Source organism: Eulemur rufifrons, chromosome 7, assembly GCF_041146395.1.
Source record: "Eulemur rufifrons isolate Redbay chromosome 7, OSU_ERuf_1, whole genome shotgun sequence".
NCBI lineage: Eukaryota > Metazoa > Chordata > Mammalia > Primates > Lemuridae > Eulemur > Eulemur rufifrons.
The window spans coordinates 286,467,494-286,486,175 of record NC_090989.1 but is presented as its reverse complement, the minus strand read 5'-3'; the positions used below and the strand labels follow the sequence as shown (position 1 = coordinate 286,486,175).

At 50.3% G+C, this 18,682-nt stretch overlaps 1 protein-coding gene across 2 annotated transcripts in view; it reads right to left on the bottom strand.

Annotated features, from left to right (window-relative positions):
• Nucleotides 1-18,682, bottom strand: part of CACNA1B (calcium voltage-gated channel subunit alpha1 B) — a 187,868-nt gene that overhangs the window by 142,937 nt on the left and 26,249 nt on the right. For both annotated transcript variants that reach the window (XM_069477199.1, XM_069477200.1), the window contains exons 4-6: nucleotides 10,358-10,449; nucleotides 8,898-9,050; nucleotides 6,724-6,914 (exon numbers count right to left, since the gene is read on the bottom strand). In XM_069477199.1, coding sequence (XP_069333300.1) covers nucleotides 6,724-6,914; nucleotides 8,898-9,050; nucleotides 10,358-10,449 — 436 coding nt within the window. The remainder of the gene's footprint in view (nucleotides 1-6,723; nucleotides 6,915-8,897; nucleotides 9,051-10,357; nucleotides 10,450-18,682) is intronic.

Genomic DNA, 18,682 nt, shown 5'->3' with positions numbered 1-18,682 from the left:
GGCATGAAACCATAAGAATTCTAGAAGAAAATGTTGGAAAAACTCTTACAGACATTGGCCTAGGCAAAGAATTTATGAAGAAGACCCCAAAGGCAATCACAGCAACAACAAAAATAAATAAATGGGACCTGATCAAATTAAAAAGCTTCTGCACAGCCAAGGAAACTATCACAAGAACAAACAGATAACCTGCAGAATGGGAGAAAATACCCGCATGCTACACATCCGATAAAAGGCTGATAACTAGGATCTATATAGAACTCAGGAAAATCAGCAAGAAAAAAATCAAACAACCCTATCAAAAAGTGGGCAAAGGACATGAACAGAAACTTTTCAAAAGAAGATAGACTAATGGCCAATGAACATATGAAAAAATGCTCAACATCTCTAATCATCAGGGAAATGCAAATCAAAACCACAACAAGATATCACTAATCTCCAGTGAGAGTGGCCTTTAACAAAAAGTCCCAAAACAATAAATGCTGGCATGGATGTGGAGAGATAGGAACACTCATACACTGCTGGTGGGACTGCAAACTAGTGCAACCTCTGTGGAAAGCAATATGGAGATACCTTAAAGAGCTACAAGTAGACCTACCATTTGATCCAGCAATCTCACTACTGGGCATCTACCCAAAAGAACAAAAGACATTCTATGACAAAGATACCTGCACCCGAATGTTTATAGCAGCACAATTCACCATTGCAAAGATGTGGAAACAACCTAAGTGCCCATCAATACATGAGTGGATTAAGAAAATGTGGTATATGTATACCATGGAGTTCTACTCAGCCACAAAAAACAATGGTGATCTAGCAACTCTTGTATTATCCTGGATAGAGCTGGAGCCCATTCTACTAAGTGAGTATCACAAGAATGAAAAAACAAGCACCACATGTACTCACCAACACATTGGTACTAATTGATCAACACTTAAGTGCACATATGATAGTAACATTCATGGGGTGTCAGGCAGATGGGAGCGGGGAGAAGGGGATGGGTATATTCACACCTAATGGGTGTGGTGCGCACTGTCTGGGGGATGGACACGCTTGAAGCTCTGACTCAGGTGGGACAAGGGCAATATACATAAACCAAACATTTGTACCGCCATAATATGTTGAAATAAAAAAAATTATTAAAAAGGTGAAAAAGAACACATATAGGACTTGTATGCTGAAAACTACAAAATGCAAATGAAAGAAATCAAAGATGATCTAAACAAATGGAGAGACATACCACGTTCATTGACTGGAAGACCCAACATAGTAAAGATGTCAGTTCTACCCAATTGAATAAAATGGGAACAATCGGTCTACCTGATTTCAAGACTTATAGACAACTGCAGTGATCAAGCCTGTGCGTCACTGGCAAAGAGAGAGACACATCCATCAGGGGAACTGAAATAGACCCCCACAGACAGGCCTGACTGGCTTCCCGCAAAGGTGCAAAGCAGTTCAACAGAGGGTCACAGCCCTGTCGGCAACGGTTTGAGAGCAACTGGTCACCCACAGGCGGGAGGGAAGGAGGAGGCGAGGGGAAGGGAAGTGAGGTGGGGGAAGAGGGAGGCAGGAAGGACTTCAACCTAAACCTCATGCTTTATACAAAAATTAACTCAAAATGGATCATAGACTTTCATTTAAAATATAAAACAATACAACTTTTAGGAAAAAAATAGAAGAAAATCTTCAGGATTTAGGACTAGGCAAAGAGATCTTACACTTGACACCAAAGGCCCAATCCACAAAAGGACAAACTGATAAACTAGTCTTCATCAAAATCAAAAATGCTTGCTTTGCGAAAGACCAGGTGAAGACGATGGAAAGACGACTACTGACGAGGAGAAAGTATCTGCAAACTATAACATATATCTGACAAAGAACTAGGACCCCGAATGCATAAAGAACTTAAAGACTCCACAGTAAAAGAACAGTCCAGACAGAACACGGGCCAAAGACATGAGGAGCCATTTCACCTATGATGTACAGACAGCAAATGGCATCGCCAGCCGTTAGGAAACGCAGGTAAACCACAGCGACACCTCACTATACGCCTGTCGGAATGGCTGAAATAGAAACAGTGGCACCGCCAAGTGCTGGCAGGAACGCAGAAAAAATGCATTATCCATACACTGCTGGCAGGAATGTAAAAAGTCTTAGCTTTAAAACTAAACGAGCAACGACTATACAACCCAGAAACACGCACGACTGGGCATCCATCCCAGAGAAACAGAAGCTACGTCTGTCCCGGTCGGTCGCTGTCATGAAGCTCTTTGCTTCCACGGCACAGGCACCATTCCCGCCCCGGGAAGCTCCCTCCGTCTGTCTCACCGGCTCCTTCCTTCCCACCGGACCTCCGAACGTGGGGACTTTCCCAGGGCCCGGTCCCTGGGCTTCGCTTCTCCATCCACACTTGTTTCCCGGGTGACGTCAGCCTCCCCATGCTTCAAACACTGTCCCTGAGTCCATGACCTCAAAGACACAGCCTCAGCCCCACTGTCCCCTCTGAGCTCCCTCGCAAATGCCCGACTGCACACCCGACACCTCCACTTGGATGAAATAGTTACCAGAATCGCGAGTCCCACCACCACCCTCCGCTAACACAAAACAAAGAAACGCCCTGTCCCGATTCTCCCTTCTCCTGCACGGCTCCACCGTCTCCGGTGGTTCACGTCCCATCACCTTTGCTTCTCGCACGTGGGCGCTGGACATCCAGTCCATGAGCAAGGCCGGTTTGCGTTGTCATCAAAATACAGCATTTGCACCTGTCGTTTTTTTTTGAGACAGAGTCTTGCTGGACGAGCCTGACGACTTCCCTAATGAACCCTGGGTGAAAGCTCTGCAATCACGTGGAGTTGAAAACGGTCCCAGTTTAGCAACTGCAAGTGCCCAGGCCCGGCTGGCACCACTGCCTGGTGCGCTGCGCCCGTCGGCACCTGCCCGGTGCACTGCGCCCCTCGGCACCTGCCCTGCCGGCGGGACAGGAAGGCGCAGCCGCTCTTTGCTCCCCCAAGCCCCGCATGGCTCCTCCTTCCTCAGCTCGTGTCAGGGTCGCTGACCCCAGTGCTACCAAAGCGGGGGGGGGGGGGGGGGGGAGGCACGTTCTTCCTCGCGTGTCGCTGTGGGAGACGATCTCCTCTCTCTGGGCCTGACAGGAATTTGCTGCTGACCCGTCTGTCTCTCACGAGGCCCCTCTGTGTGTTCTTCTGAAGCCCCCCGAGCTCCACGCACGTTCAAAGCACAGGCAAGCCGTTTCTGCCCCAGCTGCAGAGCCCCCACGCTGCCCCACCCACGGCCACCACCGTTCAGCGGTCCACTATGACCAGACGCTCTCCTCATCGTTTCCCCAGGGCCCGACTGCCCACTCTCGCCTGGCTACCGCTGGCCTGGGAGACACACACACGTCCACCCTGACCCCAGCGTGAGTCTGCTTCCCACTCTCGCCCTCCACCCCTGCTGCAGGCCAGTGGCTTCTGCTCACAGACAGCCCAGGTTTTGTCCCTCGAGGGAGCATCTATCTGAGGGGGCCGCAGGAGCCGTCCTCGCTGGGCTGCAGGGAGGAGGGGGGCTCTGTCTCCAAAGAGTCCTCTTCAAAACTCCTGTCTAGTCTCTGACAAAAGCCCCATGTCCCCCTGGAGGAGACATCCTGGCGGTCCTTGGCCACCTGCCCTGGGGTCTTGCATGGCGTCAGCCTCATGGCCGTCATTACCACCACGGCACCTGGTGCCCCCCAACTCTCAACGCGTCGCCCCCCGGCATCGGCACATGTCTCCCTAGACCTCCCCAGGCCTTGCTCCCCCAGCACCCCCCTCGCCACGCTCGCTCCTCCTCCTCCTCTGTCCTCCACAGCCCTTGCCCGAGTTGGGGGCCCCGTGTGTGGGCGGCCTCCGCTCCTCGCAGCAGGAGCAGCGCCCAGCACCAGGCAGCCCAGCGTGGGAGGAGCCTCTGCGGCCCTCAGGGCCACGACCTCCCCCGGGCACAGACCAGGCGGGGGTCCGAGTCATCTGCAGCCACTGGCCAAGCCCCAGTGGCACCGCGGGCTGCAGAGACCTGGTCACACAGTCCGTCATTTGGGTGGAGCTGGCGGGGACGTGGCCAGCCCGGAGCTATTTTTAGCGTCTGTCTTTGTGGAAATGGCTCCTTGATTGGCTGTGGGGAGAGAACAGCCGAGCTCCTCATCGCTGCCTTTGTCCCCGGCCCTCGTCCCCGCAGGCAGGCAGACGAGCCTGTCTCCAGACACGACTCCCACTTAAGGCGGAATCTGGCTCAACAGACCTGGGGCCAGCTTTTCCTGAACCCCCCACCTGCCATGTGCCTGCTCAACAAGCTCAATGAGCCAGGTCAGCAAGCATTTATCAAGCACCTGCTGAATGCCCAGCCCCAGGACCAGCCTGGGTTCCCAGGAACTCACGGAGAAGGCGCAGAGTCCCAGTGTCTCCCTGGCGCCCACCCACCCACCTGCCACTGGCACTCACGGGCGCAGTGGCCCAAGCCTCACCCTCGGTGCACAAATAGGTAACAGGGCCCAGGTCACAGCACCTTGTGCCCCTGGCCCCTCCTCCAGGCAGCGCCTGAGCAGAACACGCCCTCTGGTTACTCCCATCTGGACAGTCCCTCAGCCAGGCCGCCCCGACCCCAGTTCCTGCGAACGTTCCTTTTCCACCTCCCAAAGCTCCTAGCAGGTTGGTGCAAAAGTGATTGCGGTTTTAGCATTGTTGACATTTGCCGTTTGCTATTGGGATACACTCTTAAATTACTGTGATTGTGTTATACATCATTTTCATGCACACTTCTTGATTTAGGTTTCTTTTCTAGTGACTAATTACTTGCTGTTTATTTTATATTTATTTTAGACTATGGACATGATGTTAGACAAAAAGCAAATTCCCAATATTTTCTTATTCGAGTTCACAATGGGCCGTAAAGCAGCGGAGACAACTCGCAACACCAGCGCATCTGGCCCAGGAACTGCTGACGAACGTGCAGCGCAGTGGTGGGTCAAGACGTTTTGCCAAGGAGACGAGAGCCTTGAAGGTGAGGAGCGCAGCGGTGGCCATCGGAAGGTGACAACGACCAGTTGAGAGCCATCATCAAAGCTGGTCCTCTTACAACCACATGAAAAGTTGCCCAAGAACTCAAGGTCGACCATTCTATGGTCATTCAGCATTTGAAGCAATTGGAAAGGTGAAAAAGCTCGATAAGTGGGCACCTCATGAGCTGACCAAAATCAAAAAAATCGTCATTTTGGAGTGGTGTCTTCTCTTCTTGTACGCAGCAAGGAACCATTTCTTGAGGACTGTGACACGCGAGGACAACCAGCGATGACCTGCTCAGTGGCTGGACCGAGAGAAGCTCCAAAGCACTTCCCGAAGCCAAACTTGCACCAAAATGAAAGGTCACGGTCACCGTTTGGTGTTCTGCTGCTGGTCTGGTCCACAGCAGCTTTCTGAATCCCAGTGAAGCCGTTAGTCTGAGAAGGCTGCTCAGCAAATCGGTGAGATGCCCCGAAAACTGCAACGCTGCAGCCACACTGGCCAGCAGAAAGGGCCCGATTCTTCTCCGTGACGACGCCCGACCAGGTATCGCACAACCAACCCTTCAAAAGTTGAACAAATTGGGCTACGAAGTTTTGCCTCATCTGCTGTCTTCACCTGACCTCTCGCCAACCGGCTACCACTTCTTCAAGCATCTCGACAACTTTTTGCAGGGAAAACGCTTCCACAACCAGCAGGATGCAGAAAATGCTTCCCAAGGGTTCGCTGAATCCCCAAGCACAGATTTTTATGTTACAGGAATAAACAAACTTATCTCTTGTTGGCAAAAATGTGTTGATTATGATGGTTCCTATTTTGATTAATAAAGATGAGTTTGAGCCGAGTTATAATGATTTAAAACACAGTCTGAAACTGCAATTACTTGTGCACCAACCTAATAATCTTGTGCTCTGGCGGCTCACGGGACTCTCCCAGACAGGGACGGACGGTAGCAGGGGAGTCTTCACATACAAAGACGACCGAGGTCTGCTCAGGAGTGGATGGTAGAATCCACCAAGAACAGCCCCAGGTGGGGAAATGGGAGTGAGACCGGGCACCAGGCACGCCCCAGGGCAGCATTCCCGAGCCCTCCCAGTGCAGCCCTAAACCTCACTCTGCGCTGCCTCCACCAGGCAGCCTGGGCACGACGAGATGTCAGCAGGCTCCACTGTCCCCTGATTCCATCTAGAAGACCCTGGCAGGGCGGCACAGCTAGCGGTTAAAGTGAACTCGTCGGGGCTTGGGCAAACTAGCTTCCCCATGACTCAGTTTCACCATCTGTCCAGTGGGGGTCTCGAGATCCGATGAGTCAACAGGAATAAAACACATCACACAGGGGCTCACTCAGAGCACGGCCACAGTGAGCACTAGCTATGGGTGCTGCGGTCTTCACCATCAGCAACAGGAGCATCTTCTCTGGAACTTTCCTTTCTGACCTCCACCACTCAGCCCTCAGTTTTGCTTCCGTAAGGGAGACCGTCATGTCCAAGTCTGAGCTGAGACTGACCACGGTGGAGGCTGTGGTGCAGTGTCTGGGGGAAGAGGCTGCACTTCATCCCAGGGTGCAGGAAGGAGCTTAGGGCTGGGCAGAGCCTCTTGGGTCAGAGGTGCACCCCAAATGGGACCCCTCGAGGTGCCAACTCAGGAGCTCCAGGGCCCACCCCAGGCCCAGAGCCAAGATGCAACTCACGTTGTAGAGGATGTCGGTCCAGCCCTCCATGGTGATGCACTGGAACACCGTCAAGATGGCAAACAAGATGTTATCAAAATTGGTGATGCCAAAGTTGGGTCCTGGCCAATACTCCCGGCATTCGGTATCCCCTTCGCACAGCCGGGCCGGGGCCTCCTTGCCACAGGGGAAGTCACCCACGGGATCTGCATCTGTGAGGAGGAGAATGAAGCAGACCCTGAGCTCAGAAACACCAGACTCTCCAACCTCCACTGGGATGCCGGACCCTGGAGAACTCGCTGTAGGTGGGCAGGAGCCAAGCACCAACAGAAACGCTGCACCAACTTCCCACCCCCATCCTGGCTCCTGCCCTGTGGCTTTGCTTCTGTCTCCACCTGAGCACGGGAGCCGCCTTCTCAGGAACCGATGGTCAGCTGCTCCGTCCCCCGGGGACCTGCCCATCGTCACCTAAACATGCTCAGGACCCATGCATCTTAAAGGCAGAAACAACAAACTCCTAGCCTCCCATTCTTCCTACCTGGCTCCTCCTCTCCCTCACAGCCAAACTGCCAGCAAAATCCTCCTGACACACAGAGCTGACTGCCACTCTGGAGCCAGCGAGGCCCGTGGCCAGGACAAGCCATCTCAGCCACTGTGCAGTGCAGTGCCTGTAAGGCAGGGTGACCTAGAGCCAACCCCGCATGTGCCCAGGAAAGGCCAGAGACCTCCTGGCCCAGACCTCACCGCACCCCTCCAGGGTGGACGCCCCTCTACTGACCTGCAGCCCATCAGGCAGCCAGGGACCACACAAACACGTATTAAAGAAATACCAGAAAACCACTGCTAATCTCTGGAACAAGACGGCAAGGAGCACGTTTGCCCGCTTCGCTCCCAAAAGCCTAACAAAAGGGCTGAAAAAATCTTTTTTGAAAATGTGTAACAACACATGGAAACAGGGAGATTCCGAGGAACTGCTGGGATGGAATGCAAATGCTCCCGTGGTTAGAAGGCAGAACTGACCACGCAAGGTCACCCCTTCCCTTGCAAACACCTCGACAAGTGCTTGTGAAGAAGACTAGGAACAGTTAGTAACAGCTCCTTTCCTCCCTCCTCGCCCTCGCTAGGCAGGATTTTTGTTCTTTTTCTTGTCTCATGGCTCTGGCCACGCCCACCAGTGCCACGTGGACAGGCGTGACTGTGTGCCCCGGCTTCCTCCCCGGCTTTAAAGGGAAGCTCTCGAGACTTACAATGAGGTACGATGTTGCAGGAAGTTTTAGGGAAATTTAAGAAAATTATTTTATTTCCAGTTTAATAAAATTTGTTTTTAATCTTATCAGGCAATGTTTGCTAAAAAATTTTTTTAAATTTAAAAAAAGGGTTTTTTAAAATTGTGAATGATTTATTAAATTTAGTAGAGGCTTTTTCTGCATCTAGGAAATGATCACATGGGTTTTCTCCTTTAACACGTTTGCAGTTCAAGCCACAAATCTTAGTGTCGTCCTTAACTCTTCTTTCTCTTATACCTCACACACAGTCTCTCCGAGAACCCGGGTGGCTTTACCTACACAACACAGCCAGAATTTGACCCATTACAACCACCGACCAAGCACCCGGCCCCAGCCGCCGTCACCTCTCCCGAATGGAGAGACTCTCCCCACTCACCTGTTTCTACCTTCGCCTCCACAAGCAGCCACAACGATCAGAAGTCCTCGGCTGCCTTCCCGCCTCTCTCAGAACGAGACTCGGAGCTCTCAGCTGCCGCGAAGCCCCCCCCAACCCCCGCTTCCTCTCTGCTCTCGCCGTCCATCCCTTTGGGCTTGGGCACTTGCTCATCCTTGTAACTGAAGCTCTCTGGCCAGGCGGCCGCAGGGCTCTCCCTCCCGCTGCATCCAGCAGCTGCGTAACAGTCACCTCAGCAGAGACGTCTCCCCTGGCCACCCTCCGTAAAGCAGGCCCCAAATTATCCTGTTCCCAATGCCTGTTTTGTTTCCTTCCTAACAGCTACTGCAATCCATAATTATTACATTTACGTGTCTGTGCTTATTAGGGTACTGTCCACGTCCCCCACTGGAATGCAAGCTCCACCTCACTGGCCCGGCACCTGGAAGGCCCTCTGGCACCGAGAACAGTGCCCATCTCCTGAGGAACGAGTCCGTGGTCCTCGTCTGAGCCCAGGGCGTGTTGCTAGGCCTCACCTGAGCTGTTGGGGAAACAGGCCTTGTGGAATTTGCCCATGTAGAACTCGAGGCCAATGATGGCGAACATGAGGATGGCGAAGAAGAGGAGCAGCCCGATCTGCAGCAGCGGAACCATGGCCTTCATGATGGACTTGAGCACCACCTGCAAACCTGGGCCAGAGCAGGCAGAGCAGGGCAGGTCAGGGAGCAAAGCGGGCAGAGCAGGGAGCGGGGTGGGGCATGCGCGGAACAGCAGGAACCCAAGGAAGGGCAGAGCCCACCGTCCTGGGCCAGGTGCTGAGCGGTCAGTGCTGACGAGGCCAATGACAGAGCTGGCAGCGCTGGGGGAAGGAGGACAGCGAGTGAGCACTCACGTGGGGCAGAGCCGAGGGACAGGTGGGCTGAGCAGTGGCACAAAGTCGGGGAGGAGGACGTGGGGGCGTGAGAGCATCAAGTCTGGGATGGGGAGTGTGGGCTGGTGAGATCTATGGTCTACGGAGGGCTGAGGGTGGGACAGGAACAGAGCGTCCTGAGAGGAAAGAACAGGGAATCCTGGGAGGGAAGGGCAGAGAATGCTGGGAGCTAAGAGGAAGGGATCCTGGGTGGGAAAATGAGGGAATCCTGGGAGGGAAGAGCAGAGAATGCTGGGAGCCAAGAGCAGGGGATCCTGGGTGGGAAGTATAGAGCCCCTAAGAGACACAACTTGGGGAAAGTGAGGCAGGAGGACTTGCCCCCAGGAAGTGTTTCATCACTGGGCACAGGGCATGAGCGGGTCCAGGCCAGAGGAACTGGGCTGAGGCTGTAACCCCTGACCTTGCCCCCCTCCAGCCTAACCCCAGCTCTTGGATCCAGGCCAAGGCCCTTGCCTGGAGGGTCTCAGGGCAGAACAGAAGCCAATCAATGGTCTTCCCGTAGTGGTGTCCACAGGACCTAAAACCAAACTTCCACTGGACTGAAGCACAAGAAATGACCCAAGGTGGTCACTGGCTCACAAGGTCACCCTGGCCATCCTCCTGCCCACGCTTGGCTCCTGGAGCAGCCCAATCCAGGAGCACATCTTAGGGCTGGTCTCAGTCCCCGGCAGCCTTGCCAAGCCTGAGCCAAGAGACAGGCGGTCCTCTGTGGCCTGGGAGTATTTTCCAGTCATCCTACCTCATCACCTCGGTCAACCTCTCATCCATTCCTTAACCCCAGGAAGAAAAGCAAAGAGAATAAAAATACAACAGAGTATTTGAGGGGGAACAACGGTTCCATCTAGGGAAGCCAAGTCAGGGCAAAATAACAGAGTCACCCCCTGGGCTTTCCTGGAGTGGGACGGACTAGAAAAGGCCTGGTTCCCTGGGGACAAAAGTGGCAAACTCATGGTCACCAAAGCCAAAGGGGACTAGTCAGGGGCTGAACTGTGGCTGTGGCCACGGCGAGGGCGGCGGAGGAGACTGGCGTTCGGGGAGACGCAGGCCTGTCCTAGCTGGACTCACTTGGAATCCCAGACACCAGCTTCAGGGGCCTCAGCACCCGCACAGCCCTCAGAGTTCGCAGGTCGAAATCAGTGCCGGCCGTGGCAAGGATCCTGGCGGGAACAAGGAGAAGGAGGTAAAGGTTTCCACACCACATCTGGAAGAGAACACGCTCCTCCCACCACTTGCGTCCTTTCTCCCAAGAGCAGTGACACCTGCATGCCTGTGTCCCCAGTGTCCAGCCAAGGGCTAGCCCAGGGGGCAGGGCTTGCCAGGTAAAAGGAGGTAAGAACTGAGTCCAGAAGCCCTCGCAGGGACGTTGGCAATGACTCACCACACAACCGTGCCTCCAGTGCAAAGGCACCACCTCTGAGCGGCCCCAGCCTGGCAGTGAATCTGTCCTCCAACCGCGTCCTCCAACCCAGTCCCCCAGTCAAACCTCCAACCAAGTCCAAGCCTGAGCCATGTCCCTATGCCAACCCCGGCTGCACTCCAAGCTGCCTCCAGACATGGTGGTGAGTGGGTGGGAGTGAGATGGAGCCCGAGGGACTCCTGACCCACCCCACACACCACCCTTTACACTTAATCTCAGGAGCACAGGAAGGGAGCACTGGGAAGGTGAGATCAAGGGTTCAGAGGACTCAGAAAAGCTGCCAGGACCAGTTCCATCAGTACAAAAACACACCCCGATGTGTCCACCTTAAAAACAAAACAAGAGATTCCATATCTGCCTCCTACCATAGGGCATTTCTCTGCTCCCTTCACATCCAGACTCATTGAAAATGTCTCTCTCCACTCCCTTACCCTTTGGTCTCTCTTTGGCTTTCTCCACCTGAGTCCTCATCCTCACCTCTCCAATAAAATGCCGTCAAGCCTTCCTCTTGCCAATTCTAATGGTCAAGTCTCCTCCTTGAAAGGCTGTCGTCTCCTGTCTGGGGTCACCCCTCTCCTGTTTTCCTACAGCTCCCCGGGGACCTTCTCAGTCTCCTTCACCAGCTCTGCCTTCTCTACCAAACTCAGAATGTGGATGCCCCAGGGCTCATTCGGTATAGGATCTACCCAATAGGCATACACCACTGTATGCCTGTTACTCCCAAATTTACATCTTTAACCCAGACCTGGAGCTCCAGGCTCATATATCCAACTGCTTTTTAAACATTTCCATTTGGATATTTAAAAAAAAAAAAAAGCATATCAAACTAAAGAACTCAGCTCCTAGAGACCACTCTTAGGTCCTTGCTGCCTGGCCATCTCAGTAGTCCCTCTCATCCTTCTAAGCGCTCTGACTTCTGGAAGGGCCCAGTCCCTTGAGAGGGTTCACCTTATTAGGTCAGTACTATACAAATAATCTCCTTTTTGAGTAACTCAAAGTCGACTGAGTAGTAAACTAATCATTGGAGTGATAGCCCATCTTACCCACAAATTCTTTCCACACTCAAAGGGAGATGACTATCAGGGTGCACAGAAAGTGGATGAGAATCTTGGAGGCCACCTTAGAATTTTGCCTATCAAAACCACTAAAAACAATAAAACTGGACTCAGGTTTCCCCTGCCAAAAGATCAGACCTAGACAACTTTATAAGTGAGTTCTACAAACATTCAAAGAACAGATGACCCCCTAGGTTCCAGGTTATACACACTGTTTCAGAGAATTAAAAAAAAAAATCCTCCCCAACTCATTTTATGATGCTAGTATAATCTTAACATCAAAACTAGAAAAAGGAAAGAAAATGTTATACACATCTCAATTAAGAACACAAATCTTAAATAAGATATTAGGGTAAATCAAATTCAAAGGTACATATTTTAAGAATATATTATGGCCAATTGGGTTGTCACCAGAATAAAAGAATAGTTCATTATTAGTATAACTATTAATGTAATCTACCACATTAAAATAGAAACTATATAGTCAAAAAATGCAGAAAAAATATTTGATAAAATTTCAATGTCACTCATAATCAAAAGAACCAGAAATAGAAGGAAAGTTCCTTAAACTGACAAATGAGATCTAATAAAAACCATTTAGAGCAGCAATCTTCAACCTTTTTGACACCAGGGACCGTTTTCATGGAAGACAATTTTTCCACGGATGGGGCATGGATGGGGGGATGGTTTTAGGATGATTCAAGCACATTATAGTTACTGTGCACTTTATTTCTATTATTATTACATTGTAATATATAATGAAATAATTATACAACTCATCACAGGTTGGGGATCCCTGATTCACAGCATTTCTCTTTAAATTCATACAAACCAACTATATCACATAAAGATCCTAGCCAAGGCAATAAGAGAAGAAAAAAAGAAATGTTTCTGTCTGGGATAATGAAAAGGTTTGGGAATCACAACATGAATATAATTAATGCCATTGAATTGTACATTTAAAATGGTTAAAATAGCAAATTTCATGTTATATATGTTTTACCACAATTTTTAAAAATTAATAATGTAATATACTATTTACTTGTATAATATTCTCATTTACTTCAAATGAGAAAACTGTGTGGTGTGTGAATTATATCTCAATAAAGCTTTTTATTTTTTAATCTCAGTAGAGTCTTGGTGGAATTTGACAAACTCATATTGAAATTCATATGGAGAGGCAAAGAGTCAAAAATAATCAGGAGGCCGGGTGGCGCGACCCTAGTGCTGTGGGAGGCCCAGGCGGGAGGATCACTTGAGATCAGGAATTCAAGACCAGCCTGAACAAGAGCAAGACCTGTCTCTACTAAAAATAGAAAAATTAGCCAGGCATGGTGGCGCCTATAGTCCCAGCTTCTCGGGAGTTCTGAGGCAGAAGGATCACTTGAGGTCAGGAATCTGAGGTTGCTGTGAGCTAGGCTGACACCACAGCACTCTAGCCAGGGTGACAGAGCAGGACTCTGCCTCAAAAAAAAAAAAAAAAAAAGAATAGTCGGAACAATGTTGAATAACAAAATGCAAGACTGGCTCTCACTTTAGTTTCAAAGACTTATGATAAAGCTAAAATAGTCAATACTACACAGTGTTAGACCTGGAAAGGGACAGAAATGAAAGCCCAGAAACAGCCCCAACATACGGAAACCTGGTATTCGACAAAGTGCAGCACAAATCACGAGGCAGTCGCCAAATGACGCTGGAAAACCTGGTCATCTACATGCAGAAATGGGAAACATCCTTCACAGATAAACTCCAGATGAATCAAAGTGTGGAACGCAAACTTTTAAACTTTGAAAAAACATATAACAGCTCTAGGGTTGTGAGGCAGGGAAGCACATCTAAAGAAGACACAAAAAATCACAAACCACAAAGTAACAGGTTAATAAATATGACTATGATAAAATTTAAACTATGCCATAAAAGTTACTATAGAGAAAATGAAAAGAAAAAGAAATTTGCAATGCATATAACTGACAAAGAATTGGTTTCCAAAACATAGAAAAAATCCCCACAATTTCATAGGAGAAATACAAATAACCTCTCAGAAAAATCAACAAATCACAAAAGCGAAAAGACGCTCAAAACCACTGGCAATCAGGAAAATTCAAATTACAGTCACGAAAAGCTGCCACCTCACACCCTCAGTCGAGCAAACATTGAAGCCGGTGATGTCTCTTCTGATAGCTTTGCTGCTGGAAGAGAAAATTGCAGAATCACTTCAGAGAGTGTTTGGTTACTTATAGGAAATCCAAAAACGAGCATCCCTGTGACTCAAGAAACCGCTTCTAGCCGCGCAGCGGACGGCGAGTAAAGGCACGTTGGCCGCGGTGATTGCGACAGTGCCAGCTGGACACGGCAGACCCCGCCCCACAGGAGGGAGGAGCCATTAGCTGTGGTGCACACACCACGGAGCATTACCCGACAGTTACACTGAACGAGCACGCAAAATGAAATAAATCTACACACAGTAACACGGAAAAATGTTAAACCATGTTGAGGGATGAAAAGGCAAGTGGTGCATGGCTGCGCATCTGCGTGTAAACACACACGCCCACTCGCGCAGCCGCCAACCGCACTCGCAGACACACTCGGGAAAAGCCCCGCACGAGCCCCGCCGTGGGAGCCGCACGTCAGGACGGCTGCAGCCACGGGAGGCGAGAAGGAAGGAGAGAGAAAGAGAGGAGAACCCGACGGGGCCTGTACCCAGAAGACGCCAGTCACGTCTGTAACATTTTCTCTCTCTCAGGAAAAGCTGCAAGGCCAACTGCCGGTTTACAGGGAAGCACACGTAAAGGGACACACGTGTCAGAGCAAACGGGCACGTGGCCAGCCAGGTCCAGACTGACACGCACCAGCGCCCCAGACAGGGCAGCCCCGGCGCCCTCCCGCGAAGAGACAAACAACGGAGGAGGAGGAGCCATTTCTTCCCCCGCCTGCAGCCCTGCAGCGTCGCTGTCTCCAGGCATCACGACGCTGACAAACCCTCGAATGCCAATGAAGCGACCGACCGTGGGGATCGTGCTGGCAAAGCCACAGGATCTCAGTGTCACACGGGGAAGTCTCCGTGCCGCTCTGGGAAGGAAAACAACTTTTCTTCTTTAGTGAAGAATTAAAGGGGTTTAGACCCAGGCCAGGTTATAGCTACGCTCTTAAGAGCCATAAAAACATAAAATCCACCCAAATGGTGCCAGGGGCCCGTGGAGTGCACTGCGGCCGGGCTGCAGCTGCCGAGGCTCCCAGACCCGGTGCTGGGCTGACGGGCCCGGCCACGGCTCAGCCACCTTTCCGGACAGCGTCTGGTCTCCGTCCCAGCCAACGCGTGTGCCAAGGCAACCCAGAAATGACCCGGGAACAAAATTTGAATTCCATCTGTTGGAAGCTGACGGTTTCCTCGGTGGATCAGCACATTTAACTTAGAATTACGAATAGCAATGTTTGTGAAAATCAAACCTTCTGCATTAATATTTGAGTTATGATTAAGAACTTATCAGAACACACACACAACTGCATAAAGCATCACAGCTCTGTGACTCTAATTTAAAATATCTAATGGAATAATTGACTTAGACTTGTAATTTTAAGTTGAAAACTTAATAAGTTTGTGAGAAGTATTGGAACATTTAAGCAAATTTATGATTCACCATACTTATAACTTTAATTTACTCAATGGACAATACTTAAGTACTTACGAGGGTCTGGTTATAGTAAATTTATAATTGAAATTTGAAATGTTTAACATTAACTTTATAAAATGGGACAAAATACTAGAGTCTCCTTGAAAGTGATTGTTAAAAACTGCTAAACATATAAACAGAATTTTTCATAAGTTGACTCTAAAAGTTTAAAAAAGAAAGAAATTTTAGGACTTCTAACTTTAATAAATTGAATGTTGATTTTTAGAAACTATAGTAATTTCTGAAAAATCTTTTCTATGCACAAAATCCACTCTCAAGAGCATCAACAAACCCACAGTTATCATGAAGGATTTTCTTTAAAATCAGATAACAAAATAAGAACTGCCATGATAATTCTCATTTAATATAGTCTCAAGAGTTCTCACCAACACAACAGAACACGAATAAGAAATAAGGAAAAGAAGAGATGAATTCATTATTGCTGGCAGACAACGATAAAATGCCCAGGAACTGGTCAATCATAGAAGTTCGCAGAGTGCTGCCCGAGGACAGCCGCTACGGCCCCACCTGGGAAGTCATTCGACCGGCAAACCCCCGGCTCCCCCCGGACACCCCGACGCAGGAGGCTGAGGGTGGGCCGGGCGCTCTGGACTCAACAAGCAAGCTGTGAGGCCCAGCGGTGCAGAGCTCCAGCCCGAAACCCTCCTGACTGGCGTGCGCCCTGCTCACCCCCACAAAAGATAAAAGGCAGCACGAAGCTCAGCACGCAGCACACTGAGATCAAAACAATGAAGCCAAGAAAAAAATACCAGGCAGGAAAAGCAAACTTTAGGTACTGTAGCTACACCGGTACTGAGAGATGTGGACTGAAAAAAAGACCAAAACGTAGCTCCAAGCCCATCCGCAGCAAAGCAACCTGCACTACAGCCAACCCCACGACGGTACCAGGTACGAACAGTCGGAAAGGACAATGGCATCAGCAAGTACACACCGTTCAGGAATAACTTTAACAGTACCTTTTAACAAAATTTATTTACAGAAAGGGAGAGAGTTGAATAAGTGTTAGGATATACTACCTTCTGGATGAACAAAACATATATTCCTAAATTTGATTCTCCCCAAATCAACTTAGAGATTCTGATAAATGAAACAAAATCCCAACAGGAATTCTTGGGACTACAACAAAAATGATCTCAAAATACATCTGGAACAGTAGGCAAAACATTAAAGGATTGAAAAAAGAAGAGCGAAGAGTAAAGGGCTTGTTTCACGAAATACTAAAACATTGGTCTGGCCGGGCGTGGTGGCTCTCGCCCGTAATCCCAGCACTCCAGGCGGCCGAGGTGGGAGGATCACTTGAGGCCAGGAGTTCAAGACCAGCCTGGGCAACACAGCAAGACCCCATCTCTACAAAAAATGAAAACATTAGCCAGGCGTGGTGGCGCACACCTGTAGTCTCAGCGACTCGGAGGCTGAGGCAGGAGGTTCACTTGAGCCCAGGAGTTCAAAGCTGCAGTGAGCTGTGATTGGGCCACTGCACTCCAGCCTGGGTGGCAGAGAGTGAGGCCGTTCTGTTAAAAAAAAAAAAAAAAAAATCACTCTGAGCTAAGGAACTGGACCGCAGGAAAGGACACCAAGAGAGAGCACCAACAGGCCCAAGCGCAGACACAGAGAGAGAGCCTGCTTTACGTAAAAGCACTTCAATGTATCGTAAAGGAAGCAAAACCAAATGATAGCAAGGGGAGAATTTTTTAATATTATAATTTACAGAAGAAATAAAAGGTCATCCAACTTCTAGGCATTTGCCTCAAGGAAATAATCCCAGGTGTGGTAAAGACCCACGTGCGTGTTCTGTCTTTATCTGTAAAAGCGAGATTGGAAATACCGAAACCCTAGACAGTAGGGATCCGACTGGTCCACCCGTGAGGCGGGACTGTCCCTCCAGAGAACACCCAGAGCGATGGGCCTCACTGTGTCTCAGGGACGCCTGCCCACAGGGACGCCGGATGGCCTCAGCACCCCTGAGTGTGACCCCACGCCAGGGTGTACTGAATTGTGTATTAAAAGAGCTGCACATAGAAAAAGTCTGGACGGAAGGAAATAGCTCAGAATGCTAACAACAGTGGTGGGATTACAGGCCATTGTTTTTATTCTTTTCTATAATGAACATGTTAAAGTGAGAAAATAACTATTTTTTATTTATACAGAAAAGAAAAATGTTTATCCTCCACTGAAATAACAAAATACTAAATAAAATAACTTTCAGGAATTTTAATTAAAGATGTCACATTAACAAAAATAGCAGGAGGGGAACTGTAGCACACGTCCTTGCATCCGAGCATGTCCGGCTGGCGCCGAGTCCTGCAGCACCGGCCCGGGCGGCCGTGGCTCCCACGCGCGCTCTCCTCCTCCGCCCCGGGCCGGCCCGGGCCTGGAAGGCAGCACGCACCCAGCACGTCTGGAGGAGGAGCACGGAATTCCCAGAACCGCACAGATGCCTTAGGAAAGCCAACACGGCAACGTGTGCCCGTGCCCAAGCTCCCGGGTAACGGAAACTGAGAGGAAAACTAGCCGTGAGGGACGGGTTTGCACCCAATAAATTAACACGCGCTCTGCAGGTATGAGACCAGCAGCAGCAACGCCGGCATCAAAACTAATGATTTCAACAGAACCTGTGAGAGCGTAAACTGACGCCGCACGCTGGAAGCAGCTGGCAAAATGTCCCGTGAGCCGCGAAACGTCTGAACACGCGCACCCGGCCGCTGTGGGAACCGTCCCGTCCTCACACAGGGGGTGGCCCCGAACCAGCACGTGTCCGTGGGCAGCAGGCAGACCCTGCCACCAACAACAGTGCCCAGGGACGAGGGACGCACCTCGAGTTCCCCTGCGGGAAACGAGCCCCACACGAGGCCTCACGCTGGAAGCGCCTCAGGGGTGGGCGGGGAGGGGACGCAATCAGACCTTGGCGATGGCCGCACAACTCTGTGGATGTGCTAAAACCCACTGAATTGGACGCTGAAAAAGGGTCAAAGTTTTGGAATTGGAATGTTGCCTCAAAAAGCTGTTATAAAAAAGAAAAAAATAAAATGCAAATTTTTATATCAATTGTAACTACATAAAGTACACAGGGACTCAGTGCTCAGAGCACACAGACATGCCCCGCCGTGACGACTGCCAGCCCAGCCCCCAGGCCAGGTACCCTCCGTAAATGGAGCAGCCCCAGGTCACACGCACATGGCGTGAACATGAGGACACACGGACACACACAGGAGGGTGGCATGTGCTC